This window comes from Mustela lutreola, chromosome 9, assembly GCF_030435805.1.
Source record: "Mustela lutreola isolate mMusLut2 chromosome 9, mMusLut2.pri, whole genome shotgun sequence".
Classification (NCBI taxonomy): domain Eukaryota; kingdom Metazoa; phylum Chordata; class Mammalia; order Carnivora; family Mustelidae; genus Mustela; species Mustela lutreola.
In genome coordinates this window covers 23,353,030-23,370,427 of record NC_081298.1, presented here as the reverse complement: position 1 = coordinate 23,370,427, position 17,398 = coordinate 23,353,030, and the positions used below count along the sequence as shown (strand labels likewise).

At 42.1% G+C, this 17,398-nt stretch overlaps 1 protein-coding gene across 1 annotated transcript in view; it reads right to left on the bottom strand.

The window, feature by feature from the left end:
* The window catches only part of EDEM2 (ER degradation enhancing alpha-mannosidase like protein 2), a 32,249-nt gene extending 21,854 nt beyond the window's left edge, over positions 1-10,395 (bottom strand). The window contains exons 1-4 of the mRNA XM_059133433.1: positions 10,188-10,395; positions 9,861-9,971; positions 7,979-8,018; positions 3,909-4,014 (exon numbers count right to left, since the gene is read on the bottom strand). Of these exons, the coding sequence (XP_058989416.1) occupies positions 3,909-4,014; positions 7,979-8,018; positions 9,861-9,971; positions 10,188-10,294 (364 nt within the window). The 5' untranslated portion in view covers positions 10,295-10,395. The remainder of the gene's footprint in view (positions 1-3,908; positions 4,015-7,978; positions 8,019-9,860; positions 9,972-10,187) is intronic.
* Positions 10,396-17,398: the final 7,003 nt, after the last annotated feature.

The window sequence follows — 17,398 nt, the reverse complement described above, 5'->3', positions numbered from 1 at the left end:
AAATATTGGAATTATTGGACACATTACAAAATAATTATGTGGAAATGTTTAAAGAAATCAAAGAAAGGTCTGGAACAGGCGACTAAGTAGCAAGAAAATATATAAAGGACCAACCCTATTTACAAAAGAACCAAACGGAATTTCTAAAAGTGAAAAATGTAATAATTGGAGTTAAAAATTACTAAAAATTACATAGACAGGTTCAATAGCAAATAAGATATATCTGAAGAGAGAATTAGTGGACTTGAAGACAGATTCCAAAAAATTACCCAAAATACAACATAAAGAGACAAAATTGTTTTTAAAATATCCCAAAGAGATTTGGAGGATACAGTAAGAAGGTGTAACACCTCCCTCGCTATAGTCCTAAAAAGAGAAGAGGGAGGAAATGGGGGAAAGGAACTACTTAAAGAGAAAAGTTCATAACTTTTGAAAACTAATGAATGACACTGATTCTCGGATCCCAGGAATGCCAAGCAAGATAATTAAAAGTAATCCACATTTATGCACATCGCAGTAAAACTGCAGAACACTAAAAGAAAAACAAAAAAAGTTAAGAGTCCATGTTAACTATGTTTTTTTTTTTAAAAGATTTTATTTATTTATTTGACAGACAGAGATCACAAGTAGGCAGAGAGGCAGGCAGAGAGAGAGGAGGAAATAGGCTCCCCACCGAGCAGAGAGCCCGATGTGGGGCTCGATCCCAGGACCCTGAGATCATGAACTGAGCCAAAGGCAGAGTCTTTAACCCAATGAGCCACTGAGGCACCCCCCATGTAACAATGATTATTGAAATTGGGTGATGGGTAGTTCTAGCTCATTATATTATTTTCTCTATTTTTATATATTTTTGAAAGCTTTCATAATAAAAAGCTTTTAAAAGGAGGGGACAATGAGCATAAATAAAACCAACCACGTGCAAAATAATAACAATGAGACTGACAGATTACTTCTTAACAATGACAATGAAATGAGAAGACAATTGAAAGGTTTCTTCCATGTGCTCAGAGAAAAATCCCATCAATTTAGAACCATATGTCCTGCAAAATTATCCCTCAAAGACCCAAGAAAGGCAATGAGATAAAGACATATCATACAAACAAAAGCTGAGAAAATCTGTCAAGAGGGGCACCTGGGTGGCTCAGTGGGTTAAGCCTCTGCCTTCAGCTCAGGTCATGATTTCAGGGTCCTGGGATTGAGCCCCTCATTGGGCTCTCTGCTCAGCAGGATGCCTGCTTCCCCCCTTCTCTCTCTGCCTGCCTCTGCCTACTTGTGATCTCCATCTGTCAAATAAATAAATAAAATCTTTAAATAAAAAAAAAGAAAATCTGCCAAGAACACATCTGTAATAGAGGACATTCTAAAGGAAGTGCTTCAGATAGAAGAAAAGGGATCACAGATGTAAAGTCTGAGACATAGGAAGGAAAGATGGTCAAAGAAGTGGTAAATATGGGGTGCCTGGGTTGCTTAGCCATTAAGCATCTGCCTTCAGCTCAGGTCATGATCCCAGGGTTCTGGGATTGATCCCCACATTGTGCTCTCTGCTCAGCAGGAGGCCTGCTTCTCCCTCTCCCATTCCCCTCCTTGTGTTCCCTCTCTTGCTCTGTGTCTCTCTGTCAAATAAATAAATAAAAATCTTTTTTAAAAAGTATTTAAAAAAAAGAAATGGTAAATATGAGTAACTCTAAAACCTCAACTGTACAGAACAGCAATCATGTATGGAGGGCTTAAAACAAAAAAACAAAAATGCAAACTACAGCATACAGGTCAGGATATCCTCAGAGCCAGGCTTTGTATTATTCAGGTGAATAAAGATTCTCATAAACTCTAGACTTTTGTTATGTTATGTTAAATTTTCAGGAAAACTATTTTAAAAGCTAGATACTGAGCATGATTTCTACATTAATAAAAAGGGATGGGGCGCCTGGGTGGCTCAGTGGGTTAAAGCCTCTGCCTTCGGCTCAGGTCATGATCCCAGGGTCCTGGGATGGAGCCCCGCATCGGGCTCTCTGCTCAGCAGGGAGCCTGCTTCCTCCTTTCTCTCTGCCTGCCTCTCGGCCTACTTGTCATCTCTGCCTGTCAAATAAATAAATAAAATCTTTAAAAAAAAAAAAAAGGGAATGGAATAAGGGGGAAAAAAATCAATCTGAGGAAGGCACCAAAAAAAAAAAAAAAAAGAGAGAGGGAGAGAGTGAAAAAGAACATAGAGAAGATGGGACAAATAGCACAAAATAATACCACAGAAACTAATGCAAATACCTAAGTAATTATAGTAAACGTAAATGGGTTAAATGCTTCAGTTAAAAGAAAAGATTGTCAGAATGGATAAACAAAATATAATATGTAATTTATAAAAGATCTATCTGATCATAAAAATACAGAAAGATTGAAAGTAAACAAGTAGAAAAAGATCCTGGTCGAATGCCAACCAAAAGAAAGCTGGTATAATTATATTCATATCAGCAATAAAAGTGTAACAGACTCATAAATCACAGATAATAAATTAGACTCACAAGCTGTGAACACAGCAGTGAGCATGGCCTCCAACTCAGGTCTGATCCCTCAGCCAGATTTTGTATCATGCTGTCCCTCTGCTCCCTAATCTTTCCAAAAACGTTATCACATACCCGCAATACAAGTTTCATTGCAAAACACATACAAAATAAGGGGAAGAAATATAGCTTGGCCTCCAGAAGTGACAGTTTGTTAAGCCACTGGTGGTCTAAGGGTTCACTGAAAGTAAGGGTTATACTAGCTTCATAAGAATCACTGGAAACCTGATAAAAATATCGATGCTAGGACCCAACTCAGAAATCCCCATTCATTAGGTTTAGAGTGGAACCTAAACATTGAACTTTTTTAAAGGTCCCAAGTGGTTCTGATGCACAGCCAGCTTTGGAAACTAATGCCCAAGACTTGCACCGTATAATGCAGTAAATCATGAACCACATGCCACTATTTTTATTTATTTATTTATTTATTTATTTTAGTGGCAAGGGGCAGAGGGAGAGAGTGTCTCAAGCAGACCACTCTGAACACGGAGCTTGACGCAGGGTTCAATCTCACAACCCTAAGATCATGACCTGAGCTGAAACCAAGAGTCGGACACTTTTTTTTTAAATTACATAATGTGATATTAGCCCCAGGGGTACAGGTCTGTGAATCACCAGATTTAACACTTCACAACACTCACCATAGCACATACCTTCCATAATGTCCATAACCCAACCACCATAGATAGCACATACCTTCCCCATGTCCATAACCCTACCTACCCCCCTGGCAACCCTCAGTTTGTTTTGTAAGATCAAGAGTCTCTTATGGTTTGTCTCCCTCCCAATCTCATCTTGTTTCATTTACAAGAGTCAGACACTTAACCGACTGTGCCACCCAAGTGCCCCCCCCATATGTCACTATTCAAATTTAAATTTGTTAAAAATTAAATGAAATTAAAAATTCAATTCCTCAGTTGCAGTAAACACATTTCAAATATTCGATGGCCATGTGTGATTAGTGGACACAACACTGGACAATATAGATACAGAATATTTCCATCATCATAGAAAGTTCTATTGGATAGCCCTTCTTAGAAAATAAGATCCAAGAAGGCAAGGGTTACGTCCTTCTTACTCATGGCTGGCTGTAAGCCTAGTGTCAAATACAGGAATCACTCTGGCACAATTTTTTCCAGTCTTTTCTCTGTCCCCTGCTCATGTCTAAAACTGATGGGGGAATCCTGAGACCTCCACACCCCATCCTCTGCGGGGAAGATCTCTGTCTGTCACTGGTCTGGGCCAAGTGCTCTGGCAAGGTTGACCCTTGTGATCCTATATACTAACTCCTGGTTTACACAGAGGCAAAACTCCACACTCTCTTTTCTTCCAAAAGTTCTAGAAGGCAGCCCTCACCTCGGATGTTGGTTTCAAAGACGGAGGCATTCACATCAATATCAAAGTCTACGCTGTCCTGGAGCACTTCAACCACTCTTTGGAATTCTGAAACATTCCCCAAAATCTGGAAGAGAAGACAGACTTGACAGTGAGGCTCTCTCAGGCTTGAAGGCCCTGAAGACACTGGATGAAGAGTCTGGAATCCTACACTCGTGTGGCCTTCACTTATTCAACTTAAGACCTCCAGTTTCTGTTCTAGGACTGGTGACAGGAGAAGGAAACATTGAAATCTAGAAATCACCCAGTATCAGGAGACAGGTTAAGTAAATTCTTAGGGACCACTTAAAGAGTCACTATGCACCCACTTTTTTTTTTAAAGTTATGTGTGTTTTTTTTAATTGTATTTATTTATTTGACAGAGAGAGAAAGATCACAAGCAGGCAGAGAGAGGGGGAAGCAGGCTCCCTGCCGAGCAGAGAGCCTGATGCAGGGCTCGATCCCAGGACCCTGAGATCATGACCTGAGCTGAAGGCAGAGACTTTAACCCACTAAGCCACCCAGGCGCCCCCACTATGTACCCACTTAAAGGAAACAATAAAGACTGTAGACTGTGTGAGGAAAAACTAGTTTGACATTTGCAGTGGGTATCTGTTATTTTTAAACTTCTCTGATCACCTTCATCCTTGTGGGAAACACTGCAGATTGGTTGGTCCAATACTGATTTCCAATCTCCTTTACTCTGGTAGTCTCCACTATAGAAAACAGAAATCCAGATACTCGCTTTCTCCACCTCCTTTGCTGCTAGAGGTGACCATGTTATCTAGCCAAGGCTAAACCTTGAGAAGTCTAGTGAGGGTACATCTGGGAAAGCTTTGGTTTTCCTAATAAAATTCGGTTTTCCTAATAAAAAGGGACACTGCTTACTCTTATTTCTGCCTTGAAAGCAGACTTGATTTCTGGAGCTGTAGCAGCCATTTTAGACCCTGAGGTACTAATCATGAAAATGAAAGCCAATACACTAATGATGGTAGAATGGAAACATACAAAGAGCCTGGGTCTCTGATGGCACAGGTGGACAGCCAACCCCATGCTAGAAATTAACTCTAGGGGCGCCTGGGTGGCTCAGTGGGTTAAGCCGCTGCCTTCGGCTCAGGTCATGATCTCAGGTCCTGGGATCGAGTCCCGCATCGGGCTCTCTGCTCAGCAGAGAGCCTGCTTCCCTCTCTCTCTCTCTCTGCCTGCCTCTCCATCTACTCGTGATTTCTCTCTGTCAAATAAATAAATAAAATCTTTAAAAAAAAAAAAAAAAAAGAAATTAACTCTAGACCTCCTCTCACTTGAGAATATTAACCTTCTTCATTTAAACTATCAGCCAAATGCAATTCTGATACCTTTTACTCTGATAGTAGTACCCTAATTCTCTCTCGAGGAATCACTCTTCTTCTACAGCTGTTCCTGCAGTTTGGGAGAGGCTGACCCCATCCCCTCAGCTGCAATAATGCGTGCTTGATGTGGAGCACTGTACTGTATCCCTTGGCCAGTGACTGGTTCAGGAATAAGTGGGTGACCCAAGCCAAATCAATGAGACTCAGTTCCTGATATTAAAGCATAAGGGCTGATTCTTCCCATATGCACTGAGTGGGAAATTAATCTGGAGATACTCTTGGCTACTCTGCCCAGCATACGGAGAGCCCAAGAACACAGCTAACAAAGGAAGCAGAGATAAAAGAAGGACTTGGGAAGACATTTGTTCATATGCCTGGATCCAGCTAAGTCTGACGCCAGGCTTTATCTGGACTTTTTACTTATCTGACTCAGTAAATTCCCTTCTTGTCTCTTATCAGTTTGAACTGGGTCTCTTGTCACCTGGAACCAAAACAATTCTTATTATCTCAAGCTGCTCAGTGATTTGGACTCATATTTTCTTTTCTTTTTTAAGATTTTATTTATTTATTTGAGAGAGAGAGAGCAAGCATGAGCAGAGGGAGAGGGAAAAGCAGACATTCCACTGAGCAGGGAGCCCAATGCAGGGCACAATCCCAGGAACCCAAAATCATGACCTGAGCCAGAGGCAGACACTTAACCAACTGAGCCACCCAGGTGCCCCTCAACCTATGTTTCTCACTGTTCGTCTTCATGTAACCTATCCTCACCTACTTCAGGAAAACCATACCTGCTACTGCTATGCCTCCATTCTTTGCCTTGAGACATGCTGTGCCCTCTGCCAGAAAATTCTCCATCATGTGTCTTCCCATTTCCAAATCTGACCTGGCTTTGATTGTCTGAATGTCACTTCCTAGGAAGGAAGCCTCTGATCCCTCCAGCTAAAATGAACCTCTTCATCCTTTAAAGACTATTTTACCCACAACTCTTACAGCACCTGTTTCTTTCCACATTAAGAGAGACCTTTGTCTGGGAAGGAGCTTCATTCATCCCTGCCTTCCCCCAGGGTGCCAAGCGCGGCCCATGCAGCAAGTACTCCACAAATGCTTACTGAATGATTACGCGAATCTCCTTCCACAATGCAGGTAGTGATCTTCTCAAAATCCCAGCACTTCCCACCCTCTACTCAAACGTTTCAGCCGCTTTCCATTCCTCTCAAATTAGAAATCAAAATCCTTAACATAGTGAACAAGGGCTTCCATCATCCTGGTCCCCAACCAGGCTTCTAGCTCCACTCTGCTTCCTGCACTTCCTTCTCCGCATCCCAGACATACTGGCCCTCCTCTAATTTCCTGCATCTGCCTTGCTCTCTCCTGCTGTGAGGCCCTTGCCCATGCCCACTGTTCGCTCTGCCTGGACCACTACGTCCTCCCCAACTTCCCTAGTCAACACTGGCTTCTCCTTCAGATCCCAACTTGAAGTGTCATTTCACTGCCTTAGGGAAGTCCTCCCTGACCTCCTCAGTCTAGGTCCATTTCTTTTGTTACATGACCACTCACATGTTCCCCTCCCTCGGAGCACTCATCTTGATTTGTAATTCTTTGTCCTTTAAGATTAGTTTTTGATTTCCCATCTCCCTCACTGAAGTCGTAAGGCCACGAAAGCAAGGACCATGTCTTTTTAAACTTACCACTGTTAACTCCAGAGCTTAGCACTGTGCTTGGCATACAGGGAACCCCCAGTAAGTATTTGATGAGTGGACAAGTACATACAAGTTAACATTAAGGGGAAAAAGGCAAAAGTACATCTACAAGGTGATCACATTCAGGTCAATGTTATTAATATATAAAAATGAGGGGCGCCTGGGTGGCTCAGTGGGTTAAGCCTCTGCCTTTGGCTCAGGTCACGATCTCAGGGTCCTGAGATTGAGCCCTACATCGGGCTCTCTGCTCGGCGGGGAGCCTGCTTCCCCCTCTCCCTCTGCCTGCTTTTCTGCCTACTTGTGATCTCTCTCTGTCAAATAAATAAATAAAATATTTTTTTTAAAAATGAGAAGATGTGACAGAAAACCAGAAATAGTGAAGTAGGGAGAAAGTTGTTCAATCCTCTCCTGTGACCTTTTTAAGGAGGACAGATAAGACTCCGAGTCATTCAGAGTTAAACTCAAGTCCTAGCCCCACCATTTCATAGCCTTGGACCCTGGCCAACCCTTTTTACCTTCCTAAGCATCAGATTTCCCCACACTAAGAAGCGGTAAAGGTACATATCTCATGGGGTTGTTGGAAGGATTAAACAAAGTAACACATACAAAGTGCTGTGCACAAGCCCTACACACAACACATGAACTCGTTACTGCTACTATTTTTTTTTTTTTTTATCACCGAACATGGCCAGTTAGAATGTAAGCCTCTGAAAACAAGGAGGGTCTCAAAGTCTCTGCATCATCCAGTTATACAGGCCTATCCCAGTGCTGTGTTCACAAGTCCTCTATAAACGTCTGCTGAATCAATGACCCTGAACACGTTTGGAATTCATCCTTTTCCTCTATCTAGCTGGACAACCAAAACCTGATGGCTCAGAATCTGGAGATGAAGATAAAAGGCCTAAGTGAAGAATTCGTTTCTCAGCCACAGTCAAGCTGCCAAAAGAGGAAGGATCTCGGTTACACAACAGTGGTGCAGTAAAGCAACTGTCAAGACACTTACCAGCAAAGTATCCAGGGCATCAATTAGCGTCAGAGAAAAACTGTAAAAGGACAGAAATCCCAGCTGCTTAGTAAGAAAATCAAATGCAAGATAGTAAGGCTGCCCCAGATCAGATACCCCCCTAAACCAGTAAGTGAGACACAGCAACGCCTCTGCCTGTCCCAACTTCCAGTCACAACAGAGAAGCCAGAGTGATAATTGCCAAGAAGCTCTGACCCATTTAATGCACCTGGGAGGATGGGCTGATACTGCTCAGCTGTGGTTAACCACAGCCTCTATATGCACTGGCATTCTTCTCTGCCATAGGGAGGCAGTATAAGATTCTAGCGAAGGGTATAGGCTTTTCCCCATCTAGGAATTTATCTCAATGTGTGCAAAGCTGTATGTTTGAGAATGCAGATCCAGTAATGTGCAGAAGAGCAAAAAGCTAGAAACAACCCAAACATACACCAGTTGGAAGAATAATTATCTAAATTGCAATACATTGGAATAGTCCAAAACTATGAAGTTGTCAGAAAAGATTGTTATCAGGAGTTCTATGGATTAATGTTAAAATATTCAAATTATATAGTTCAATGGAAAAGACAAGGAATAGAATAGGCAGTGAGAGGTATGTTTCCATCTGCATTTTCGAAGACAGACATGTAAACAGAAGGCAGATTAGCAACTGTTTGGGCCAGTAGTGGAGGAAGGATCAACTTTAAGTTCCTATATAAGGGAACTTTTTAGCATGACAGAAATGTACTCTCTCTTGACTATGATAATGGTTACTATATGCTTTAAATGGGTTCATCTTATTATATATAAGTTATGCCTTTTAAAAGCTGATTTAAAAAGACACATATACATACTTATATGATGGTATAAACTGAAAATATTTTGGGGAGGATGTACATGAAAATCAACAGTGGTTGGAGTTCTAGGCTAAGGGAGATACGGACTTTATTGTATATGATTTGGTACTGCTTGGATTTGCCATTTGCTTACTTTTCTTGTCATCTAAAAAAAGAAAACCAGCACAAATTTTGTTGAGTTAACGTCTCCCGTGCTTAGCATACTCATTTGTTAAATGGAGAAAGCAGCACTTAATTCCTAAGGGTGTTAAGAGAATTACATGAGAAGACACAAATAAAATGCTTAGCACAGTGTTTAATCAATGTCAGCCTCAGCGAAATGCAAGGATTCTTCACTCACTCAGCAAGGAACAAGACAGAGAATTCCATCTCATAAATTTTTATTCTAGTGGAAGTGAGAAAGACAAACTAGCAGACAAGTGAAAATGATAGTATCAGAGAGTGAGAAGTACTACTAAATAAAAAAATAAATAAATAGGGTGATTTAGGAGAGTGACCTGTAGGGGGTGGGTAGTTAAGGGAGCTGATCCTGAGGTGACATTTTGAGCTGAAATCTCAAGAAGCAGTCAGTAATGAGAGTGTGTTTCAGTTACTAACAACAAATGCTCTGAAGTTTCGAGTTTGGAAGAGCTATACCCCCTCCTGGGCCTATTGGCCCAATTATAAAATGAAGGGGTTGGGTCTTCTGACTTCTTGGAGTCCTTCCTCTATAGCCTAGGACTCCAGAAATCTGTCCATTTGTCCAAGTCCCCACTGCGGGTGCCTGTTACTGTCGTGGCTGGAGCCCAGAGGTCCAGTCCACCAGGCTGTCAGGCTTTTTTACACGGTGGGATCCAACTTTCCAGGAGACTGGGTGGATCCCGGTGGTGCTGGCCTGAATTGGAGGGAACTTGGCCTCACCCTCGCTAGGAGCTTTTTTGGAACTACTGAGGAGACCGTGAAGCCACCAGCGCCAGCAGACCCGCCCACAGGACTGGACTGCCACACCCAAGCCGCCCCCCCCCCCCTTGCTTCTCCACTCCCACTACCTGCCCCAGGTGTCGTGCCCGTCACAGGTGAGAGGTCGCAGCTCGTCGTAGGGAAAGGCATTCTCCAGGTAGCTGTCGTAGGCGTGGTAGAACATGGCCTTGACTCGCTCCCTGGTGCGCGGTACAAGAAATAAGTCAGGGGGCCACAAAACGAAACGAGGCAGGGAAAAGGACAAGAAATAGGGCGGAAAGTGGGGAATCACCACCTGAGCCCAGTGGCGGGATCCCTCAGGGTGGCGGGTCCTGGGACCAAGGGAAAGGAAAGGGACCGGGTCTGCGCTTCCCCTTCCCCAACTAAGGAAGGGTTAGGAGCCTGACCCCCTTCACCTGTAGTGAGCGGGGTCGGGCGCGGTGCCATCCGGGCCTGGCGCACCATGGTGCAGGGACAGCAGCACGCACAGGAGGCCGAGCGGGATCAGCAGCCGGAAAGGCATAGAGCTCGCGTCCTGTCAGCGAGGCCGCCGCAGCAGCAGCCACCGCCACCCGCTCATCCTGCGAGCCTCTCTGCTGGTTGTTCCGGGAATCCGCGCCCCTGCGCCTGCGCGCTGATGAATCAGTTACCCACTTCCGGACTACAAGTCCCAGAATATAATGCGAGGTGGAATCCAGGCAAAGAGCATCTTGGGACATACAGTCCCTGAAGTGGAAATGAACGTGGCTGAAAAACAGTGGCTACTACAGATACTATAATTAACTAATGTTTTAGTAACAGCATTTGTTGAGCACTTATTGTGTACTACGACTGTATTGAACACTTTAAATACATAATTTTTTTCAACCACCGTATAAACATTAAAGACAGAGGACAGAAAGCAGGAGACTTAGATAACACAGGTGCACTGCAGTAGTTTCCTGTGACGACTATAAAAAATTACCACACATTTGGTGGCTTAAAGCAACAGAAACCGATTCTCTCTTACTTCTGGAGGCCAAAAGTCTGAAATCAGTTTCACTGGATCAAATTCCTCTGGAATCTCAAGAGGAAAATAAGCTCTTTGCCTCTCCAGCTTCTCCTGGAGAAGAGAAAGTTGCAGTATTCTTTAGCCTGTGGCCGTATCACTCCAATCTCTGCCTTCTTGTGAGTGTGTCTTACCACTCTCTCCACTTATCTCTTATAAGGACACTTGTGATTGCATTTAGGTTCCACCTGAGTAATACAAGATAACAACCCCCCCCCCAACTCAATCACATTTGCGAAATATGATTTTTGAGTAAATATTTGTGGTTTTTTGTTGGGTAATATCGTGTGTGTGTGTGTGTGTGTGTGTGTGTTGTGTATACACATATACAGACACACACACAGTGTGCAGAAGCTTTTTTTTTTTTTTAAGATTTTATTTATTTATTTGGCAGACAGAGATCACAAGTAGGTAGAGAGGCAGGCAGAGAGAAAGGAGGAAGCAGGCTCTCCGGGGAGTAGAGAGCGCGATGTGGGGCTGGATCCCATCACCCTGGGATCATGACCCAACCTGAAGGCAGAGACTTTAAACCACTGAGCCACCCAGGCGCCCCTGCAGAAGCTTTTTTAAAAATATATTTTATTTATTTGAGAGAGAGAGAGAATGAGCACATAAGCAGGGGTGGGAGGGCAGAGGGAGAGACAGACATCTGTCCCAGTCTGGGACAGATGAGCAGGGAGCCCAATCTGGGGCTCAATCCCAGGACCCCAAGATCATCGCCTGACCCAATGGCAGTGCTCAACAGACTGAGCCACCCAAGTGCCCCCGTGTAGAAGATTTTTACTGTGATGTAGCCCCAATAGTTTATTTTTGCTTTTGTTTCCCTTGCCTCAGGAGACATATCTAGAAAGATTAAGTCACTATGGCTAATGTCAAAGAAGTCATTGCCTGGGGCACCTGGAGGGCTCAATCGGTAGAGCATATGATTCACGTTCTTGGAGTCATGAGTTGAAGCCTCACATTGGGCATAGAGTCTACTCAAAAATAAAGTTACTGCTTATAATCCATTTTAAATTTATTTTTGTACGTGATGTAAGAAAGAACTCCAGTTTCATTCTTTTGCATGTTACTGTCTATTTTTCCCAACACTATTTACTAAGGAGACATTCTTTTTCCCATTTGATATTCTCTCCTACTTTGTCACAGATTAAGTGACCATAGTTGTGGGTTCATTTCTGGATTTTCCATTCTGTTCCATTGATCTACATGTCTGTTTTGCCAGTACCATGCTGTTTTGATTACTACAGCTTTGTAATATAACTTGAAGCCTGAAATTGTGATGCCTCCAGCTTTGCTTTTCTTCTTTAACATTGCTTTAGCTATTGGGGGTCTTTTTTGGTTCCACACCAATATTAGAATTGTTTGTTCTAGCTTTGTGAAAAATGCCTTTGGTATTTTGATAGGGATTGCATTAAATATATAGATTCCTTTGGGTAGTATAGACATTTTAACAATATTTGTTCTTCCAATCGATGAGCATGGACTGTCTTTCCATTTCTTGGTGTCATCTTCAATTTCTTTCATCAGTGTTTTCTAGTTTTCAGAGTACAGATCTTTCACCTCTTTGGTTAGGTTTATTCCTAGGTATTTTATAATTTTTGATGCAGTTGTAAATGGGATTGTTTTCTTAATTTCTCCTTCTGCTGCTTCATTATTGATGTACAGAAATCCAACAGACTTATGTACATTGGTTTTGTATCCTGTGACTTTACAGAATTTATCAGTTCTAGCAGTTTTTTAGGGGGGAGTCTTTCAGGTATTCTGTGAATAGTACCAGAACATCTGCCCTTATTAATTGAATGTGTTGTTGTAGGCAATAATTTCTGCCCTTGAGAGTCTGATGGACAGTGCATGGCATACAATCAAAATTCCAAAGTAGTCAGGCCACAATCCTTTCCTTTGAAGTGCTTGCAATTTTGATAAAAATGAAAGACATCTATTGGAAAATACCTGAAACCGTAGAGGGTCAAGTCTTCTTGTGGGTGAATAGAGTTCGAGGATGCTCAGATTGTGTTAGTCCCCAGCGTGAAAGTTCTTGGTCTCTGTGACAAGCAGAATGAGCTTTGGACTAGTGGTCAGAAGCCCTTGGTTCTATTACTGGTTTAGCCATCATTTCTGTGTGATCTTTTTCCCCTGTGAGGATTCAATTTCCATATCTGGAAAGTGAGAGAACGAGACTGCCTCTCAACACAAGGAAAATATTAACAGATTCATGCAGAGTCATTGCAAAAAAAAAAAAAAAAACCAAAAAAACAGAAAACAGAATTCCACACATATCAACTGCAGAATTTTCCCCCAGAAACAATCATGAAGCCAAATAAAACTATAGGAAAACACTCTAAATTTGACTGTTTTCCATCTGAATAATAACCATAATAATGCTAATATGAAAATGGCCAAGATATATTGATCATAGCAAGTACTTATATAGCAACTTACTATGTTCCAGACACTGTTCTTAGTACTTTACAGGTATCAACACCATTAATCCTCACCACAACCCTCTGGAACAGTACTATTATTATCATCTTACAGATTTAAAAGAAATGGAAGCACAGGTTTTAAAAATTGAATGAGGGGTAGAGCCAAGATTTGGTGTCAGTCTATGATGAAATTAATGATAAATGTTTAGATAAAAGGCCAATACAGAATTTAAAAAGTAGAGATTTGATTGACTTCTGCAATGTCCTCTGGCTTTAGCTGCATATAATTCTACATTCAACATTCCCTTTCTTTTTGCTGGGAAGTCAGAGTAAAAAGTTCAGTTCCCTGGGCACCTGGGTGGCTCAGTGGGTTAGGCCGCTGCCTTTGGCTCAGGTCATGGTCTCAGGGTCCTGGGATCGAGCCCCACATCGGGCTCTCTGCTCAGTGGGGAGCCTGCTTCCTCCTCTCTCTCTGCCTGCCTCTCTGCCTCTTTGTGATGTCTGTCAAATAAATAAATAAATCTTTAAAAAAAAAAAAAAAGTTCAGTTCCCTGAAGCTGGAAGTCAAAGCACTATAGTTCTCTTTTGACCCAGTTCTCTCTTGACTACTTTTAGCAAGGAAGTATCTGGGAATTCTTTTTCTAGCATCTGGGGGCCATGTGGTTCAAGCAGATTCAACCACCTCCCAGAGCAGAACTTGTATGCTACATATTTTGTGACTGCCAAGAAATAACTAGTTTATCCCTGGGAAAGTTTCCATCTGTTGCTTTGTAGAAATGTTTGAATTCCCCCTGTCTCCAGCATGTCCATGCTTTTAGAACAATGATCCTTGGACAGAGCCCCAGAACGTGTTTTACAGTGCTCATGTTCCAACTGAACTTGGACCTATGGCAATTTGCCTAGAGAAACCTAGCCATCCTGGGTGTATTTAGGCAAAAGTGTAGAATCAAGAAGAGACCACACATGGTCTCATACTCTGGTCTGTCCAAGGTCTTGGGCCAGATTACAGTCTTTGACGTCTCAAGCCTTGAAAATGGTGTCCATCCCTCATGTGCAATTTAAAACAAAAGTAATCCTATACTATAAAAATTAATGGAGGCAATAGGCAAAAGATGGAAATAGTGCAAATGCCCTCTGATCCACAAATGGATAAACAACATGTCATAAAAATACGATGGAATATTATTCACCCTTCAAAAGGAAGGAGGTTCTGACACATGCTACAACATGGACAAACCTTGACGACATTATGCTAAGTTAAATAAGCCATCCACAAAAGAACAAATATTGCATGATATCACCTAGATGAGGCACCTAGAGTAGTCAAATGCATAGAGACACAAAAGTAGAAGGGTAGTTGCCAGGGGCTTGGGATGAGGGGAACGGTTTACTGTTGAATAGGTACAGAGTTTGAATTCTGCAAGATGAAGAGTTCTGGAGACAGATGGTGGTAATGGTTGTACAACATGACTGTCTTTAACACCACTGAACTGTGCATTAAAATGGTTAAATAGATCTTGTGTGATATGTATTTTATTATAATTTTTTAAACTAAAAAAAATGGAAGAAATAAACAGATAGTGGGTCAACACTTTTCTGATTTTTCCATGGTGTCTACTTTACTGTGTTTTGGAAACATCCAGTTCTTTCAAAGCAAATATGTCCTTTTGGGGATGGGGGTGACTCCTCTGTGATGTCCAAAGCAGACACTCCCCTCTGCCTATTTGGTGACACAGAATTAGCCAGATAGCACCCCAAGTTGAGGGAGGGAAGAGCATAGGTATCCTACAGGTTTCCCCTCTCAGCCAACCTGTTCTGTAGGCCCTAAATTCTGCTGCTGGAGAAAAGGAAAAAAATCCAATCAAATGAAAATCATTCAGCAAACATTTATTGAGAACCTTAACAACAACAGTTAGTATTTATAATTAAACTTATTAGTGTTAAGAAAAACGATCTGAAACATGTTACTAAAATAAATAGATGACTCTGTGACTTTTTTTTCTAAAGATTTTAAGTAATCTCTACACCCACAGTGGGCCTCAAAGTCACAACCAAGAGGAGATCAAGAGTTGCATGCTCTACCCACTGAGCAAGCCAGCCGCCCTCGTGAGACCTTTTAGTCTCATAATAAAGCATGGACCAGCATGTCTACTTAAGAGTCATCGGCTTGTAAAGAGAAGTTTAACATTATTGACACAACTGGCTAGGGCCCAGACACTTTACAGTTCTGTAAAATGATAAACTGTGATGATTTCATTTTCAGTCTGTAGTGAAGACAATCCCAAAGGTTATGGTTTTATTACCCTGTAAGACATTAATTCATTTTGCATATAATTTAGCAATCTTATTTTTTTTCAATGTTTTTCTTTTTCATTGACTATGAAAACTTCAGTTTTTATATTCTATTTTGAACTGGCTTTGCCATCCTGCTAGTCCCTTTATTAATGAGCTAAATGAAAATTTGACCCATGTTCAGTGTCTGTTTGTATGAGAATGATGTTTTTAGCATACTGAGAATTATCCGTGACACTGTATAAGATCTGTGATTAAGCATTTCACAGACCCATGACACCCCTTTGGGATAATTTCTGTTTTATCCCCATTTTCCAGCTGAGAAATCGGAGGCACAAAAAAGATTAGATAATTTTATTTTTTAAGAAGATTGATTGATTGATTTTAAAGATTTATTTACTTGAGAGAGAGAGGGAGGGAGAGGGGGAGGGGAGGGGGAGAGGGAAAGAATCTCCTGCAGACTTCCTGGTAAGCGGGGAGCTGATGTGAGGCTCCATCTCAGGACCCTGAGATCATGACCTGAGGCAAAATCAAGAGTCGGACCCTTAACCGACTGAGCCACTCAGGCACCCCAAAAAAGATTAGATAATTTTCTATGGGCCAATTACGTGCCAGGCATTTTGTGAGTCACAATTTTCTTTCCTTCCCTGGATGTCCTATTTATTTGTTCATTCACCCAATAAACATCAATTGAACACTTACTCTGTGCCAAGTACTCTGCTAGCCTGGTGACGCAGAAATGTTAAAACACATTCCCTGCCCTCCTACAGCTTTTGGTGTGGAGGACAGATGCTTAAACAGACAATTATCACGGAAATAATTAAGGGCTATGAAGAGTGAAAAGAGAGAGCTATAGTAGAACAGTAGGAATTGCCAGCTCAGACTTGTGGGTATGAAGTTAGGAAAGGCTTCCTCGAGGGGCACCTGGATGACTCAGTCAGTTAAGCATCTGCCTTCACCTCAAGCCATGATCCCAGGGTCCGGGGATCGAGCCCTACATGGGGCTCCCTGTTCAGTGGGAAGCCTGCTTCTCTCTCTCCCCACTCCTGCTCATGCTCTCTCTTGCTATATCTCTCTCTCTCTCTCTAATAAATAAAATATTAAAAAAAAAAAAAAAAGACGTCCTGGAGTAGGTGGCACCTACTCTAACAAGTGTTGGGGAGGCCAAAGAAGGAGGTGAGAGTCACCTCAAGATAAAGTCTCAATTCTTTAATGCAGCAGGAAAGACTCTTCGTCAGATTCCAGCCCCCCCCCCCCTTCACATCACATCTGCCTCCCCAACGTTTGTTCTGTTTTGGCCATCCTTAAATACTACCAATGGCTCAAGCCTGTTACGTTCATTTTCTTTCTTTCCTTCCTTCTTTCTTTCTTTTTCTTTCTTTCTTGCTTGCCTGCCTCCCTCCCTCCCTTCCTTCCTTCCTTCTTTCTAAATCTTATCTGTTTCAGGTCCTAGCACACAGTAAGTACTCAATAAATACCCATTGAATAAAGGAATGAAGCATCAGGTGAAGCACATTAGAGGAAATAAAGGAAGAAGAGAAGATGGCTCCAGAAGCGTTTAGAAATAAATAATGCCCCCCCCCCCAAAATTGTGAATGGCTCACAGTAGCCGAAGCATAGAGTAGTGGTAATGACTGCTGAGTGAGCTAACAGAAATAATATGTGCCCAGAGCTGTACTAAGTAATTCTCTTATACCAGCTCATTTCCTTCTCACAACAGCTCTGCGAGGCAGGTACTATTGTTCTTCCTGTTTTTCTGATGGTCTCAGAGAGTCCGAACAGCATCCCCTAAATCTAACAGCTAGCAAGTGGCAGGACTGAGATGTAAATCCCGGCAGCTTTACCCAAGCCCATGTTCTCATCC